The sequence below is a fragment of the Ischnura elegans genome, chromosome 12 (genome assembly GCF_921293095.1).
Source record: "Ischnura elegans chromosome 12, ioIscEleg1.1, whole genome shotgun sequence".
Classification (NCBI taxonomy): domain Eukaryota; kingdom Metazoa; phylum Arthropoda; class Insecta; order Odonata; family Coenagrionidae; genus Ischnura; species Ischnura elegans.
This window is the reverse complement of record NC_060257.1, coordinates 92,151,295-92,169,532: the sequence shown is the minus strand read 5'-3', so window position 1 is coordinate 92,169,532 and position 18,238 is coordinate 92,151,295. Positions and strand designations below refer to the sequence as shown.

Sequence of the window (18,238 nt, the reverse complement as noted above, 5' to 3'; positions counted from 1 at the left end):
AGGTACTATTCGTATTCTACACTATATGATCTATGATACTGGCTAGTACTACGACTATTTTGTGGCTCATTGTAGTCTGTATAAATGGTCAAACATGAGTCCTCCGGGATAAAAACGCCTGATGCGTAAAATCACTCATTTTTAAAGAAGTTCACCTTCATATAAAGAAGGTTTCAGACAATGTATGAACTTTAAAAAAATACAGAGCATAAATTAGTACCTTCGTGTACAACTGCTGGTGATTTATTTTATTTCCGCAGTTTTATAGTTGGAAATAAAAATGTTTAAACTTTATGCTATTTTTACTTGAATTTTTAAATATAAATAGCAAAATCGTTTTGGGCACCTCTGAGCCCCCCAGAAATTTTGACGCGAATTGAAAGTATATAGTCTATAGATTCTATATCAAAAGAAAAATCTTGCTACTATTTGCTACTTTGGCCTCAAGATGGTTTTATGTTGAACGGTGCAATGCGCTGCGGCGACAGCCGCCAGGCCGACCGGGCGGCGCGCCGCCCGGTGGCGGTATTGCTAGCATGAGAAGTTTTCCGAGGAAAGGTGCCAGGTTTCTTTCATGTTATAGTGCTACTTGGTTTGCAATACGGGATCTATTTATAATAGATTTTTCATTCCTTTAGTGCGTTTAGGGCTTTCCAGTAGCCCCAGCGTATGATATTTAGTGAGGCTCGACATTCATCAGAAATAATCTTTATAACAGCAATAGTGACGAATATAATCGAACTTATGGCCTGTGCAACATATGTTTCAAGACTTTATGGATTTTTAACTTTCACAATATCCAGAATACCCTTTCGTCGTCACCCGTTGGGAAAGCGGACTCTTCAAATGAATTTTATAGCACGCTAATTCACTGGAAGCCGCCGCACGGTCGAAAATGATTATTATTGCCAAAAAAAGAGGGTAGCGCCCGTCCGCAGTTTTATTGCTCTTCAACGAGGTTTACCTGATCTCATCTTTGTCCTTTAAGTTTGCTAAAGTGGAAGCTAAAGTGTTTAAAGTGTGCTAGGAATATTTTTCTCTCTGACTACCCTCAATGTCGCCGCATACCATCTACCAATGTGGAATGGTCAACTAAGGAGGAATTCAGATACGGAAGGGACCCAAGGCCGAAAAAAATAAAACCACCAAAGGAACGTAGGCGTGAAAAAAACCCTAACCCTAAGAGTCAAACGTCGTAAATAAGATATCAGATCCTGGCAGGTCTTCGAGGTTCCGAGAACCAATGAGTGGCAATGCCTGGACGGTCCATGCCTTCTCTATCATTGCCACGATGAAAGAGAAAGGAAACGATAAGCCAGAGAAGCAGATGATAATGATACACAGAGAAAAGCATTCAGCGTCCCCCACACAGAACGCACAATCGCTAAGAAAGTACATAAATCGGGGCGTGAGTGGAAGAATATCTTCCATGAGAGTCCGCCAGACGCTGCTCTTAGAGCAAGCATACTGGCACCAGATGGAAAAATATTCGAAAAATACGAGCATACAAACAAAGGCAATTAAGAAGCACAGAAAGAAAGCAGGCAGATATGTCTCGCCCGCGTACGCTCGAGGCATGGACTCAGAGGACTCCGACGGTGCATCGCATTCGCTGAAAGAAGGACCACGGGCATTTAAAGTCACGCCTAAGCCGTTAACAACGCATTTGCTATAGTCACAGATTCAAGAGTGAGGACAAAATTTGAGTGTGTGCGAGTTATTTTGAAATATCCTTCGTGAATTTTTCGCTTTGAGTAATATTGAGTTCAGTCGGAAATTAGTCGAACTACGTGATCGATGGAAGGGATAAAAGGGACGAACATAAATATCCTTATTTATGTGATATCCCATAGCCTTAGTCACAATATTCAGTAATTTAATTAAACTGGAAAAAAATATTAAGAGAAAAAGTTAGAATGCCTGAATGTTTGCTTTCAAACCTTGTACTTACCTCACCAAACAACTTGAAGGTCACTGATGCGAATTTCATCCACGCCTTGAGGGCATTGACCATATTGTATTATATTTTGAATTGTTAAGCAGATTCATTAAAAAAATGAAAGTATCGTAGATTATGCATAAAATATTAAACTTAGGCTGAACAGATAAAAATTGTACAAAATTACCGTTGCTTTAAAAACGGTCAACTTTAATTGTTTACATAATTTATAAATAATATTAAATTTAACAAATAACAGTCACAGATCTTAAAAAATACCTCGATTTATTTGATGCGTATCAATCTACACCTTGAATGAATAAATGAATACAATTTATATTTTTAACATTTAATTGTTTAAATAATAGGCCATTTAAAAACAATAATATCAAAGATACAAAAAAAAAATAACTTCAAATTCGTATTCAGAGGACAAAATTCTTATAAAAAGCTTCTTCATAATACAACAGTGACTACGAATAAAAGTGGTAATAATTTCGACCACCTTTTTTCGATTTTGAACCACTGTGCGCCGTCCCCAGCACGGCGCCATTCCTTCAACTTTTCATAGGTCTCTATATGTATCTTTAAACGAGTCCAAATGAGTCGAATCGCATCGCTGTTGGCACGGCACCCATTTCAATCTGATCCTGGCAATGCGCCTTCTAAGGCGTGAAATACAGGCAACAGACAGTGAAATACATTGAGGCCACTTTCAGGCCATATGACTTTTTGCCGGCCACCGTGCACATGAAGTTCAGGCAGCTTTCAGACAACACGACTCTCTGCAATGCCGTGTGCCATGCTGTGAATGGTGGCCAGCAGAAAATAGTTTCCTATGAAAGTGGTCTTAAGGTTGAATCATGTACATATACAGTAATTCTTCCTCATAAGAGGAAGATGAGTTCCGAGAGCTTATTCGTAAGTTGATAAACCTATGCAAGGCGTCGATAAGTGTGGTTATCCTGCAGAATGCAACGCTGCGTCACAATTATGCATTAGCTCACGCCTGCTCAGGTTATCCACAGTGTTGCTGTATTTGTTGACGTTATAAGAACTGTGACAGTGAAGCATGCGAATAAGTTGTCAATTAAAGTAAAAATTTAAGCAACATCGCAGAATACAGAATATATTTTGAACTGACTCACAAGTTACAACAAATTAACGGATAATGTCATCAGGAGTTGGGGGAGTTTCAGTATTGATCTTAATGCTATGCAGTAAGTAAACTGTGTTCCAAGCATATTTCATGTTGGCCTTCAAAATCAACATCGACCACAACTGTTTTCAGTGAAAGCCTGTTCAGTACTGCAGGCAAAATTTCTACCAAAAATAGAATAAATAGAGTAAAAATGTTGAATTTTTGAAATCAAAATCTGGAGGAAGAACCAGTGGCCACCTGATGCAACGTGACAAATCGGTCGATCATGTATTCTTTAACAGAGCTTTCCTTGATTCACATCTTTAGTGAAATTATTTTCGTTCACTTCTGTTTGTTCATTTCAATTTGCCATTAATTCAGATAATAATAGTTCATTCTTGGAACCGAGTATTGAGAACCGATTGGGGAGAACCGGACCGGTACCGAGAACCAAAAAAATTTAAGAACAGACTCATCCTTAATTGCAAGTAGGATTTTTAACTGATGACATCAAAATCATTTTCACCACTGACAGTAAATAGATGAAATAAAATGAGAAATGGCCGATGAATGACTATGTAATCACATTTGGCAACAACAAGAGTCTGAGCTATATATATTGGCATACTAATTAAATCAGATTGGAAGGCGGTGAAATGAGACCGTTGTAATGTTGTGATGGCAGAAATGGAAAGGAGACTGGGAAGTCGGAACAACAAACTAAATAGCACTTCTTATGGTGCACATTATTAAACAGGAGAATGCTCCCTGCGTAAATGCTAAACATGGGACTCACCAAGGGCACTGCATCTGGATCTTTAAACTCAACATACGCGATCCCTTTAAACCTGCGTGTTTTATTGCAGGTAATGAGGCGAACATCTCTCACCTGTGGAAAAAGGAAAAAAAACAACACATAAACAAATAATTTCATTAAGAAAGAGCTGTGCTACAAATTAAAATAATGATGTTTGAAAATGGGTGCATTATAAGGCGGGGGTTCCAGCTTAAGTTCTGAAGACAGTTCTGATTCTGATTTCAATGGTGATGATCATAGACATAAAGGCTCAAAATTAACGGTTCATTATCCCACAATGAGTAGCACTGATCTGATGTTAGTGTCACCTACTGCCCACAGACACCTGCAACCTAACCTGTGAGTTCAAGGGCGCCCTAACTGACAGATCACTAGACCGACAGTGAGGGGACCTGACAACTCAAACCAAAACAGTGAAAACCCAACTCACCCATACAACCCGGCTTGACAGCCCTCGGTAATTCACCTAGTCCAACTCATAAGCAAATGGGACCATTAGCAGCATTCAACCCTAAAAGGAGCATATTTAGACCAAACTAAAATAAAATAAGCTCAAGTAACAATATGGCATAAAACAAATTGGCATACGCCTCCTCAGGAATGTTACAGATCCACTTTACGCTACAACTGAGTTTATAAAAATATTTTCATCTCCTCTTAGACCATCTTCACAATTTAACAATCAGACCAATTTAAGACATCACCTCAATCCAATGGGCTAATTTCAGACCCTGAAATCAAACCTTTAGGAAAGAATGGAAATAAGCCACGCCATACTGTACACCTCATACAAAACCAAATCAAATTCTAAGCCAAAAGAGACTGAAGCACAAGAAAATTGGTCAGGAAAGAATAGAACTTAGCTAGTTCCATAATAATTTAATGACTTGCGACCAGTTTCAATACAGTACATCACCATCTGGCACAGTTAACAAAATTCACAGATGTTAAAAAGGAGCATGTTCAAGGAAAAAAAGAGGAAAAAACTTTTTCTCCTCGTGCATACTCCTATTTACGACTGTGAATTTTGTTGAGTGTGCCAGAAGATGATACAATGCACTGAAACCGGTAGCAAATTATTATGGAACTAGCCAAGTTCTATTCTTTCCTGACAATCATGGAGGAGTTCCATCAAGCAACGCCTCAAACCATTGCAACAAAATTTGCTTACAAACTTAAGTGACTTACTTTTCCAACAGCTGAGAAAAACTCCTCTAAGTCCCTACCCCTAACTCTTGCTGAAAGTTGCATGCAAAATACTGTCCTTGCATCTCGTTCCTCAGGAGACAGTTCATCTGGGCGCCTGTGAAGAAATATTTAAAATGTCACGAGTGAAAGAGATACTAAAAGCTTATGATAAATTTTTTTGTCTACATCTACAAATTACCCTGTAAGCCACCTTGATAGGTATGGAGCAGGAGAAATTTTGGAATAATATATTTCCAGGCAAAGATTTATGATGAATAAATTTTTAAAAATCTCCCAATTTTGTTTAATAATTTGATCATTAAAAAAGAGTTTGCCATGATGTCTCCATGTTCCTGGGTTTCACCGCATGGATTTTCTTTGTGACGACAGTTTCGCCGGTATTCCAACCGGCGTCTTCAGGTCGACCTGAAGAACCCGGTTGGAATACCGGCGAAACTGTCGTCACAAAGAAAATGCACGCGGTGAAACCCAGGAACATGGAGACATCATCTAGACAACGCCGCGGAAAACTACGCATCAAGACTTTGCCATGTTATTAAATATGTTTAGCATATTTGCATTTCAAGGAAAAAAGATGCATCATCAAGTTTAAAAGTATTCATGAAGGAAAAGAAATAAACAGAATAAATTTACTTACAAGTAAAAAGCAAATAAACCTTCACAAGTTTAAATGAACATGATCTTATTATGTATTGTTCTCCAGAAGTTTTCATGTGAAGGTGTAATTACAACAGCATACACTAGAACTGAGACAAGCTACAGCAATGCAAATGCCTTGACACATTAAAATATTTTCAGAAGCAGGGCTCAATTATAAGAGGAATGATATAAGAAGGATCATTTTATACGGAAGGAAGTCTTAGGCAGTCCACAGTTCAGTAAGTAGTTCATTGTATTTAGGTGCCAGGGGGGTTCCTCTTACAAGGCCTTATTCATACCTAAATTTACTTTAACTTCTACATTTTGGCACAGTTATGGATGAAAACCTCATAAATATTAGCCAAATATTTTGTTGAAAAATTAAAAGTCAAATGGACCTCACCTGCCAAGTGAAAGAGAGAGCAATTTTAACTTCTTCATTTTAACAACAAACTTTACTTTCCCGCACCATTCTCCAAATTTTTTTTAACGAGGAAACTTAAGTGTGAAGTGGCCAGCACCAAAGCTTTCATTTAATTACAAAGTTTTTGAAAGCTATATATCAGTAACACAAAGTTCAAAAAATAATAATGAACTGGTTGAAGAGGGAGAGGTATGTAAAAATGACCCAATAAGTACACTTACCCGATGGGCGATGGAGATCCTTTACGGTGGTGTCCAAACCTTTCACGCCGGGATGGGCCGTGGGGAGAAGCATGCCGATGGTGCCTCCGCTCCTTGCTGCGACTGCGTGACCTCTTCCCAGAGCGCTCGCGCTCCCGACTCCTCTTGCGCTTGCCGTCCTTCTCGCGGCTCCCCCCACGCTTTCTCTCCCCATCCTTCTCCTTCCTGCGCTCTCGACTCCGGCTCCGCGCACGCCTCTCCTTGTCCCTCCCCTTGTCTTCCTTGCGTGCCGACTTGTCTCCACGTTCCCTCGACCGGCTACGGCTGCGGTGCTTGCTCTTTCTGTAATCACAGTGGTAATGCTATTTCAGTTAACATTTTTTTCCTTTTCTTGACCTTATTTAATATATTATATGGTATTTCCTGGAGTATAGGTCATTTATACAAAAGTTAGCAGCCAACGTTTCGATTTATTTTCTTAAATCATCTTCAGGGCTGTGTTAGATGATTTAAGAAAATAAATCGAAACGTTGGCTGCTAACTTTTGTATAAATGACCTATACTCCAGGAAATACCATATTTCAGTAAACTTACTCGAGATGAAAAAAATCAAGGAAGTATTTTAAATTGCCTACTCATAGGGTTTCAAGGTATATAGGGCGAATTGAGTGTTTGTAGGTTTTCAACCAGGTCGGTTGCTAAGCCACAGCTGGTGCCTCAATTGGTGTCTCAAAAATTGTCGCAGTATGACCAAAGTGAAAACTACAAAATATACTGCCATGACAAAGTATTGAACCCGGGCCCCCCAGGTGAGAGCCGGATGCTTTCACCACTAGACCAACTGACCCTGTTAGTGAGAAGGTGCTATTTTGGAATTATATAATGCTTGTTAAAAATACCACTCCGAAATTAATTAATTACAGCCAAAGTAAGGCCCATTCAATCAAACCACTATCAGTTAAGAGATGCGTTCGCCATTCCGAATGTCATAAAAAATATGGCATTGAAAAAGGCGAAGCAAGGTACGTGGTCTCCCCTTGTTAGATTGATGTAAAAATGAAAAGATAACAAGGAACGTTGAAGGTAATCGAGTCACAATTATGAGATGAATGAAAATTAATGAGTCTTTAACAGTTCCAAAAGCACAATTGAGAATTAACCTCTAGTAATGTCTTTAATGTACGTATCCAAACTGCTCAGAAGAACCCACAATAAAGATATTAGTACACTTGCAATGAAGATTGTATATGAAAAGTTATCATGTAATATTTGATCCTTTCAAATTCTCATGCATAAAAACAAATTGTTCTACATTCTAAGGCAGCAGATTTAGACGTCTCCACAAAACAGTATTACTGCCTGCAGAAAAATGTATTCAGCAACACACTTGTGGAGCAAGTATTTCCTTTCAAAGTTGCAAGGTTTGGGAACCATGGGAAGTTTTATTAAAAGTTATATTAACGTTTTATATGGATCTTGAATGTTCATGGATTTTTGTGAACGAAGCAAACAAACTATAGAACTTAGCTTATGCTTTGAAGATCAAAAAAATAAGTTTTCTTTATTTCTTACTATGCTGAATCAAGCATAGCCTCTATTTTCTGTTGGTTCAAGAGGGAAACTAAATGCAACAAAGGAATAAACGAAAATTAACACTGGACTTCCTTAGTGCTAAGAAAGGCTAAAAGATGGCATCACTTGTGATGTCAAACACAGGGAAAAACAAGCATTGCCAGCTGAAATATAGAAGTTGCATTTTTCTATGGAAATCCTAACAATTTTTCCGCAATCCCTTGGCATTTGAGTAAAGAAAGTATGTTAGGGTATAAAGGTATCGCAAAAGAAAGTATGAGCAATGCTATGGTCCACTTGGTGTACTCCGAATAAACCGCCAGGACAGAAGACGGTCGGATGCCATGGCTAACGAAAAGGTATTTGGCACCCACAGCGACTACTATAGTGGTTGACTGCTACGAATACAAAAGCTGAAACTCCTAGGCCAAGGCATTAGAATGACTTTATAAACGATATTACTACACGAGTTTCATGATAGCGCCTTCTTTCGGTAGATTTCTGAACTTAGTGGCCTCGACAGCTCTGCAACCAAAATTACATGACTCCGCATTCGTAATACTTCCAGACTCAAATTTTTGAGTACTCGCACATCCCTATTAATGAGCTGATTTGAATTTGATTCATTAAGGTGTAAGGACTGGTACATTGACCGGTACTTAGTCTAAATGCATAAACAATTTTGGTTGACCAGTTGCATGAACCAAACTAGAACAGGTTCTATTTTCTGTACAAGCACTCGCACATGTTCGATGGATACACACTTGAGTGTTTGCGTTCATTAATGCTTGCATACATTTAGACACAAACTCTGGGAGTAAATGCACCATGTGACCAGGACTTGAGATAATATGCCCCATTAGCACAGAAAATACAAGAGACGAGTATGACTCACCCTGAGGATTTGTGGGAAGACACTCCATTCTCCCGCGGCTTGGCAGACACCTCCTCCTACAAACAGCAGAAATGTTGATAACGGGACGGCACCATCGAAGGGGGGCAGAGGAGCAGGAGGAGAGGAAGCAAAGAACAGGGAAGGCAGGAGGGGAATAAAAAAAGAGAAAAAAGTTGGGAATCCATAATTAATTTACTGGCCACAACAATAACAGCCAAAACCCCTGGATGAAAACAATGCATGAGACTTGTCTGAGCACAAATAGGGCATTGTACAAGGGCAGGCAAAGTTTTGTCTTTCCTAGCTCTTGACTTATCAATTACAGACTTGTCTTTAGATAAGAACTATGCAATGGGATAATTGCTGGAAATCAGATGAAAAAGGAAGATTGGACAAAAGGTGAAAAAAATAATATATACTCTACTTTTCGCATGTAAGTGGTCCGTGTTAGTCTTCATTAAACAGCCCCCTGAAAAAAGCAGCTAGGCCATCATCACACATCCATTCATTCATCTCGCACACAACACATCACACACAGGAGTCTCTCAAACAAAAAAAAAGAAGGTACTCTCTTTGGGGAGAGAATGAAAACTGGAAAGGCAGCGGGGGTGGGAGGAGAGGAGTGGATCAAAGGAAGCAGTTTACGGGGACTGGTTGTCTTCCTCCTTCAGAGGGACACAGCAATTTGACCCCTCTAAATAGCATCATCACTTTTAATCTGTGGAGCCAAGGATACTTACCCTCTTATGAGCTATGTGTCCTGACAGGGTGTCCGATTACCTAGCCATCACACCACTTTTTTCTGCAAAGATACAGCATGAAAAATTTTTCATGACTGGAACTCTCCACTTAAAAATTATATGGGGAGATAATTGCATATTTCAGACCTACACATCAAATATTGTTATACTCTATTGTCCAGCGAACATACAAAAAGTGCTACACAAAATTGAGCTTCACTATGTGACGGGCCGAAAGCAAAAAAAGTTAATTTCAGTAAAAACTATTACGTCTATCATGAATATAATTTACATGAAATACAATAAGTGTTACTGAAATTCACTATGATGAATGAGAGTGATATATGATTAGAATAAAAATGGAAGTGTCAATATTTAGACATGACTGCAATGAATGCTTCCTCTAAAATAGGCATCTGACTGAAAATGCCTAAGAATAACAAAAAGATAACTCATAATAGCTGGCAAAGATAATTTCATTCAAGACCTGAATTTCGAATTGGCACCATTTACATGAGTAACTGGAAGACATTCTGACCATGCCATTACAATATCTCAAGGGTGTACTGCATTAAGCTGCATATTAAGCCATGCCTCAATGAACGGCACTGAACAAATATTGATCTGCTTTCATGCATATTCATGTAAGACTGAAATTATTTTTAACAATACATGCACCATTTACACACATTGCCTCTCAAAAAGGTCAAAGGAGATATAGGTTACCTTATAATTTTAAGTTCTTAAACCAACGTGTTAGGTGTATCTTCCAAAGAGTAGAAGAAGGTTTTGTATTGTAAAAATATTAATGCAGGTAGGAGTAGCTTTTGATGTGAAGTGAATTTTAACTATGATGGATTAGTAGAAAAAAGCAATGACCAAATACCTTGGTGCAACTTTTCTTTCCGAAATCTGTCATGCCAACAATACCTGGCAAGAGTTTTCTTGAAAAAAAGAAAGGATTCCCCTATCATATGATAGCCATGAATTACTAAAACATGTAAGATGTGTGTGAGGCAATTTTTATGGTAATAATTGAAATGTCATGGCCCTGATATATGAAACACTACATTTAGCTGTTTAGCCTGATTGACCAAGACCACCACCAGAGAAAGGAAGGGGAGCATACTAAATGTATGAATAACAAGCAGCAAAATAAGTATAGCTCTGTTAAAAGTTTATAGCACCCAAACGTGCAGAACAATGGGGAGAAGAGGGGAATGAGACCATTGGGGAGGCTGCTGGGAGGAGAGGGCAACTCTATAGTCCTCAAGAAGCAGGCAGGGTCACTAGGGCGGCAAACCCCTAAGAGAGGGATCGTTAAAGCAGTTTATTTTACGGATGCTAATTCAGATGTTTAGTAACGAGCGTAAATATTTTCAATGGATTCCAGAAAGAGAATGGTCACCATCATCCACACCCCTCTCTCCCAATAGGTCATCAAAATAGCCTGCCCCAACCATGTCAAAAATGGGTTCAAGTGCAGGTGCCATTAACTTTTCACAGAGCTCTACAGCCACCCCATTTTCGGGTCATTCAACCACACACTCTCAGGATCAGCTGAAAGACAATTGGCCAAATAAGTGAAGTGAGCGACAATAAAATATATTCTACTGTATCAAATGACAACTCAAGCACTCTCTTCCTTCTTTCACACAAGACCTGCCACACAATGCACAAACATACACAACTGCAAACACAATTGACAATTGTCGACGCAAATCAACACCTCTGGGGCTTTTATGCATCATCATCATCGGTCTCGTATTTTTTTAAAGGGCAACGGCTGCCCTCACCCATCAGGCCCTACATCCTTGGCATTCTTCGTGAGAGCCCTTTCCCGTTGGGTGTCTCTTGGGCATTAGAGTTTGTCCCTTGCAAACCCATCTCGGGGGCATCCTGAGATAATAGAAGGGGACAGATTCAGAACCACGATAGTAGAGAGAATTGTCATCACAAAAAAAGAAATTAGGGTCACATGAACAACTTCCAAAGGCAGAAAGAAACCTAGCAGTGAATCACACAAATTTATTGGGGAAAGCCTTCACAACAATAGGCATTTAGATCAACTAAATTCTACAATTCAAAGTCCAAAAACCTTCCCACAGTAATGTGGAGGAATTCTCTTGATCAATCAAACAAGTTCATGGACCCTCTAAAGCTAAAAGTTACTTACGACTGAAAGAAATGTAAATTAAGTACAAGTCTTCTACACTAAGTGGTAAAATAAGAAGTGAGTGAGGGTACAAAATAACTAGTAAATTGTCTTTTTGGTCGCACATTAGAGAGCGCTGACGGCAATTACAGTACCAAACAAAGATACTGGTATGTGTACTACCTCTGTGCAGATGCTGGAACTGTAGCTAGGTCTGAGCTGGATGCAACAAGCTGTGACATGTAAGGGTCTACAAGATACAGAAATGGGGATACCATATCAGACAGGTATATGACTGCTCTGAAGAAATAATTACACTCTTGATTAGACAAATAATCTAGTTTTACACTCTTTCAATTGAGAATAATCATTTAATTAACAATAATTTTAAATTTTCATTCCTCTGGACCAAGGACGAATGCTTAAGTTCATGTAAAAGGGGATTAAGAAGTAAAATACAAATGTTATTTACAACAGAACACTAAAATTACTTACTCCTTTACGGTAGGGGGCTTCTAGAAGTGCTTCCACATCAAGGTCCTCAGCCATGCCTGAAAACGTACAACATAATAACATTAATATCAAAAGATTTTGGCTTGATGAATACGTAATAGAAAAACTGTAGTGCTTTCCCACAAAATGCATTTCAACTCACTGAGCCATCATGAGGTGCATGGCAATGTAATCAGAACACAGATATAAAATCAAATTTGGGAAGAAGGACGAAAAGTGAGTGGTCATTGGACAAAAATCCCTGGGAAGGAGACGCATCCCGTGGAAGAAGAAGGCAAGAGTTCCAATATCCCACCCTTCCGAACTCCCTGGCTATGAACTAAAGCTATTGCACCTTCAGGAATGCATTATTGGAGTTGGATTTCATTTCAAGTGAAAATAGGCATAAATCAGTCATTAATATTATTTTTTTAATATTCAAACTCATTAGGCAAGAGCTATAGCAATTCCATAAAGCTTGAATGAAATTTGCCCAGTTGATTATTTAAGCCCCCAAGCCATCAGCATTACTTTCCAGACCGTTAATACAAATTTTAAAATCAGCCCACAGGGATGAATTGTTGCCGACTCCTGCATTATATTCTTCATTTCCCAATTCTAATATGCTTAATTTTACAACAGAATTCTGGGACCGATTTACTTAGTGATGAGGACAGAAGCAATGAAATCCCCTTGAAGAGTAAGAGAGCCTGAGGAAACTTAGTGAAAGTTTCGCAACTAACATTAAACTCTTAAGTTTACACTTTCGAGAAAAGTTTGCCCACCTCACCTTTGCAATGATGCTAAAGAGGATATAGTTAAGTAATACACATTAAGGGTAACTTTATATACCATTTACACTGAGAATAAGGCCTGGTTATATCCAGTACCTACGTTAACACACAGAAGTTAATGTGCAGGTGCATGAATGATTTCAGTTGACGGGAACAGATAATGCATTATAGAGTGAAACAAATTAGAACAGGTTCTATTTTCTGTACACGCATTTACAAGTTGGGAGGTATCACGGCGTATTTTTTCATTCATTCTTACATTCAAAAATTTAAAAAAGTAACTCCTGATTAATGCTCCATGTAACCAGGCCTTCAGAATTAACTGAACACAGCATAAGTAATCTAAAAAAACAGCAAGTAGACCAACCTTAAGCTAATTAATGAAATCAGTCATAGAAAATAGAAATTTAATTATTGGTGTGATTTGTGCGGTAGTATTACTACTTAAAACCATCGGCATAACGGGGAAGCAGAAGACGCGTTTTTATAGTCCAATTCCAGCCGAAAATTCTGATCTCAATGCATCTAATGATTGAATTAAAATTATTGGGGACAACGAACTACGGCGTTTTAAGTTTACATTGACCCATCCGTTTAACTGCGACGTCGAAGTCCACAATACACCAAAGTGATGCCAAGTACCAGATAAAGATACCGCTGACAACACACTGAGAACCACAAAATCCAAGGCCAAGGTTATGCAAGAAGTAAACGTCCGTATCTGAGGTACCGGTGATGTGTGTAGCATGTTCATCGATTGAAAAAAATCCCTAAATCCGACGTCTTTCAGGTGATAAATTATATATAACTATTATCTACAATGAGGATAAATGCAAAATAAGTTTTAAAGAAGATAGGATTTGATTCTGGTGGGGATATAGCCGCCGCAAAAAGTATATGAAATATCAATTTTGAGATTATGTCCGAGTCACAGCTCCTTGCATAAAATAAATCTCAGGTCATTTAAGTAGCAAACTATGAGTTACATTCATTGTTCGAGTTCAACAGCCAAGAATGAAACTGACTAATTGAGTGCCCCAGGACGAAGAACATGATAATCGAGTCGAAAACTTCCGAGTCGGTAAATATAGATACCCAAGAGACATACCAGGCATGAGAAATAAAAGAATGGCAAGAACATATAAACAATTCAGGAAATTTTCATGGCATGATTGGCCAACGAAACACGCGAAAGGCAGCACTCGCCGTTCTAGAACCACAATATATTAAAAAATATCAAGAAAGTTCACGGCCATAGTGCCCCGAGCATGACGTAAAATGTTGACAAGCTAACTCGGTAGGTACTACACACACGACCGCGAAATGTAATGAATTAGAAACTAAAAATAATACAAAATTAACTGTTTCATATTGGTAAATAACAGGTGTAATTAGCTAAACTGTACCCATATATAGTAAATCTTACCTATGGAAGGAATTCTGCAAGATGGCTACAACAGAAGTAAGGAGTTGACAAACGACTACTCCGAGTCGGAAATAGCAGAGTAGAGGATTATGGCGTCACTTTCGATATTCGAATATATCGTGGGACAGATGATATCAATACCTGCAACTGAAATCTAGAAACTATTATAATTCTGAGGATATCAACGAACATTCGTTATCAATTCCACCGATAGAACACAACAGCCGAAAGGGGTTTACAAAAGTGAAATCAGGGATTGGATTCTTCAACTTTCATTTGTTTTACACTTTTTGGAGGGAAGTTCGAACTTGAATAGTTGATGGTCACTCAAGCAAAGAAGAGAGAAATCTTGTTTTGGTAAAAAAAAAAACGATTTATCGTGTATTTTTTGTGATATCTGCTCCGAAAAATTCAGTTATGTCTAAATTTGTGAAATTAAACGTCTAGTATTTAGGAAAACAGACAAAACCTGTCACAACTAACCCGTTTGAAAACAAAAATCTCACTGAATTATTACTGCAAGATGTTCTTTGTTTGTGACTGTACATACATTTAAAATACTTAAGTTATTGATATTATGAAATTTCCATCACGTACAAGGGTTATGGCACAATGAACCATTTATGACATAGAGCCAATGGTAGGAGCATCACATAAAAGCATAAAGAAAATACTGGTAACTCTCATTTGAATCGTAGTAAATTGTTGTTGCCGAAAATTGAGCACCGATAAAAAAGGATGAGGAATAGGCAAAGGAATGTAAAATGTGAAGACAGATTGATATTTTACTTATTTAGATGTTTTAATTGGAAGATCAGGAGTAGAATATTGTGATAGTTGGTTCCTCCTAGGTATAATTTGGTATTTGGTGGAGGCAGCCGAGGTCATTTGCACTATGAGGGAAGTAAGGATGGAGAGTAACCTTAAAAATAAGTCTGTTCTTAATGAAAGGTACCAGGGGACATCAGCTTTCTGTCCCACACAATGGACACAGTTGGTTCTCATCAAGTGCCATTTACAAAACACTCATTCGCATGAACTAATTTGAGGCTGGAGGGTTAGAGTTACACATTCAATTATATGTTCGTATCCTTTTGATATTTATTTAAATGCCTGTAAAGTTACCCATAAATTAGTTAAAACTTAAAAGTCACTTTTCACTGCAATACCCATTGCCTTGTAACTTTTGTTTTCACTCTTAGCAGCTGTGGTGTCAAAGCATACCCCACTACACACTTATTGAAGCAGCTTCCAGGGTAGTATGTTGATCTTTGGAAAAATGACTACACTCTCAGCTGATTTCTTTCTCGTGAAACTATTTCTAAAATAACACACCAAACACACTTCATGGAAATGCGAACTAGTTAATGGCATTGGAATCACGGTGAGATGGTACTTACAGATTTAAAATATGTATACTACAGTGATGCCCTGATTGCAGGTTAAGTAATTGCTCTGGATTAAATGTTAAGTTACTTTTGTCAGAAATTAATTGATTTCAAGTAAATTTCATACAATTAGTACTCCGGAGAGTTGTGGCTTCAGATTAAGACTGGATGGAAAGCATCAACAGTCATCAATCCTAATAGAGTCATCTCTCCTCGCAAATCTCCAATCAGCTAATATTGTAGCACCTACATAATTCTATGGCTCCACATTCTTCATCACTGGGGGGCTCTATGTATCTTATCCATGGTCTACCTCTGCCCTTCTTCCTTTCCACCTGTCCTTCAATGATAACTTTCATTGTATTTCATTTATATATTCTTATTATCACATTTTTATTTTATATTCATTATTCTACCCATTGCAAACATTGCCATACTGCAGGTGCATCCTATTCGGCAACATATGTTCTACTGACGAGCTATAATCAATGTACTCACTGTTTTTCATGATAAATGAAGCATATTCATGTTTTTTATGTAATTCATAGAAACCCTCATGGCCCAACTTGCAACACAGAATCCCCCTGTGAGTGTGGCGGATTTAAGGTGACTACTGCCCCCCCATTTGGTCAAAACTCAAACTAAATAAAATCAAAATTTTTGGGGGTGCCACTTGGTACAACAGTATTTATAATTACCTGCTTTAACGAATTGAAATACAAGCTAGTCCTAAAATTAGGGCCTATTTTACACTCTTTTGGTATTTTACAATTCAGGAGCAAATACATGTAGGGGTTAGGGGGCTTATAGCCCCTACCCCCGAGGGTATCCAATTCACTCTAGAGAGAGTGGTTATTTTCTTTGGACACCCACAACTGCTGGGAGGTTTATACCCTCCACTTATCTCCCCCCCCCCTTGTCCCTATCCTGGACCCACCACTGCCCTTTGATGAAGGAAGGAACAGAATAAGATATAAGCATATTTTAAAATGATTACATCATACTTACCTTAACCCATAAACTACCCGATTTCAGCTTGCCTTCAGTAATAATAAGTATCCTATGATGCAGAAAAATAATTAAGATTAAATTATCTTCTATGTCACAGATATAGAAATGTACAAATGTAATTTATTTAATATTTTCAATGGTAACATGGCCTAATTGCGAAAGTTCCCAACAAAACTATTCATACCCAAAGAAATTCCATAATCTTGAATCTCAATCCACTCTTATCCATTGGCTGGGGCAAAAGAAACTCCACTTTTTATTGCTTCTAAAGTTGAGGATGAGTCTCAAAGATTGAAGTGGTTGCTTATTGACAGCAACAGAGTGAATTAAGATAGAGTTTCCTCCATCGGCAAAAGAATTTGACCGGACAGAAAATTTTTATCTTTTCCTGGACATCATTTCTCTCATCATTGCCATGTATTAATTTCTTCATGCACTGACCACCAAAAACAGCCCTCAGGCCTCAACATTGGGCGAGTAAAAGGAATAAATTAATTTCCAAACATAAAAGAAATGCGGAAGTAATAATAAATAAGACCAAGGGGGAGTAATTAAATAGATGTGTGCCTATCACTGTACCTATGGCTACAGATCACCCATCCCTGCCAACACATTGGGACAAATCATGTCACAATACATAGTAGCTTTTGATCAAATGGCATTTGAGAATACTCTTTCATTCTAGTCTTCAACATCTCAGGCAATTTCCAGAAATCAAATGGGCAATAGTGAAAATGAGAATTTTCTAGGGTCCTCATGTGAGAGACTGGCTGTTTATATGAGTGTGGGTTGAATTTATCAGCTCCCAAGTTGTTCTTAATGAACTGTATTACTCCACTCTCCAGCAAATGCTTAACATGTTAGCAATGGAGCAGAATCTCCCTTCCTGGGATCACATGGCTATCAGGACCACAGCTGGATCTCAGGAACACTTCATTTGGCATGGTGTGTAGACACAGCTGTGAGTCACGCATAGGTTCACCTTCCAGCTGCTGAGACAGCACGCCAATCAACGCCAGCCTCCGGGAGTACACCTCCTCTGCATTGCACTATCCACACTAGCCTGTCATCAAGAGTAGTCGCATGCACTTCCACTACGGGAGAGACATCATTTTTTTTTAAGGTTCATTGTAAGTGTGAAGTCTGTCAATGATGGGCATTCAAGAGGAGTTGAGTTGTTGCACTGATGAAGTTTGACACTGTTCTAGCAGATAGAAGAACTTCAGCACAGCATCAAAATGGCATCTACATAAGACTCACGCTAAAAGCAGCGTGCTGTTATTGAATTTATGTGTACAGAAAAAGATACCGGTGAACATCCATAAACATTTGTGTGCAGTGTATGGCAACGTTGTAGTTGGTAGGAGTGAAGTAATGTGATGGGTAAAGAAAGTTG

The 18,238-nt window shown here is 38.4% G+C and overlaps 1 protein-coding gene across 7 annotated transcripts in view; it reads right to left on the bottom strand.

Annotated features, from left to right (window-relative positions):
• Nucleotides 1–14,690, bottom strand: part of LOC124169689 (RNA-binding protein 39) — a 35,363-nt gene extending 20,673 nt beyond the window's left edge. Inside the window, exons 1-9 of one of the 7 annotated variants that reach the window (XM_046548369.1) lie at nucleotides 14,444–14,690; nucleotides 12,227–12,282; nucleotides 11,915–11,981; nucleotides 11,306–11,475; nucleotides 9,261–9,638; nucleotides 8,837–8,892; nucleotides 6,391–6,711; nucleotides 5,086–5,200; nucleotides 3,877–3,969 (exon numbers count right to left, since the gene is read on the bottom strand). In XM_046548369.1, coding sequence (XP_046404325.1) covers nucleotides 3,877–3,969; nucleotides 5,086–5,200; nucleotides 6,391–6,711; nucleotides 8,837–8,892; nucleotides 9,261–9,269 — 594 coding nt within the window. In that variant the 5' untranslated portion in view covers nucleotides 9,270–9,638; nucleotides 11,306–11,475; nucleotides 11,915–11,981; nucleotides 12,227–12,282; nucleotides 14,444–14,690. Of the gene's footprint in view, nucleotides 1–3,876; nucleotides 3,970–5,085; nucleotides 5,201–6,390; nucleotides 6,712–8,836; nucleotides 8,893–9,260; nucleotides 11,476–11,914; nucleotides 12,205–12,226; nucleotides 12,283–14,443 lie in introns of those variants that run through there. The other 6 variants (XM_046548371.1, XM_046548367.1, XM_046548366.1 and 3 more) reach the window with 6 other exon arrangements.
• Between the last annotated feature and the right edge of the window lie 3,548 nt (nucleotides 14,691–18,238).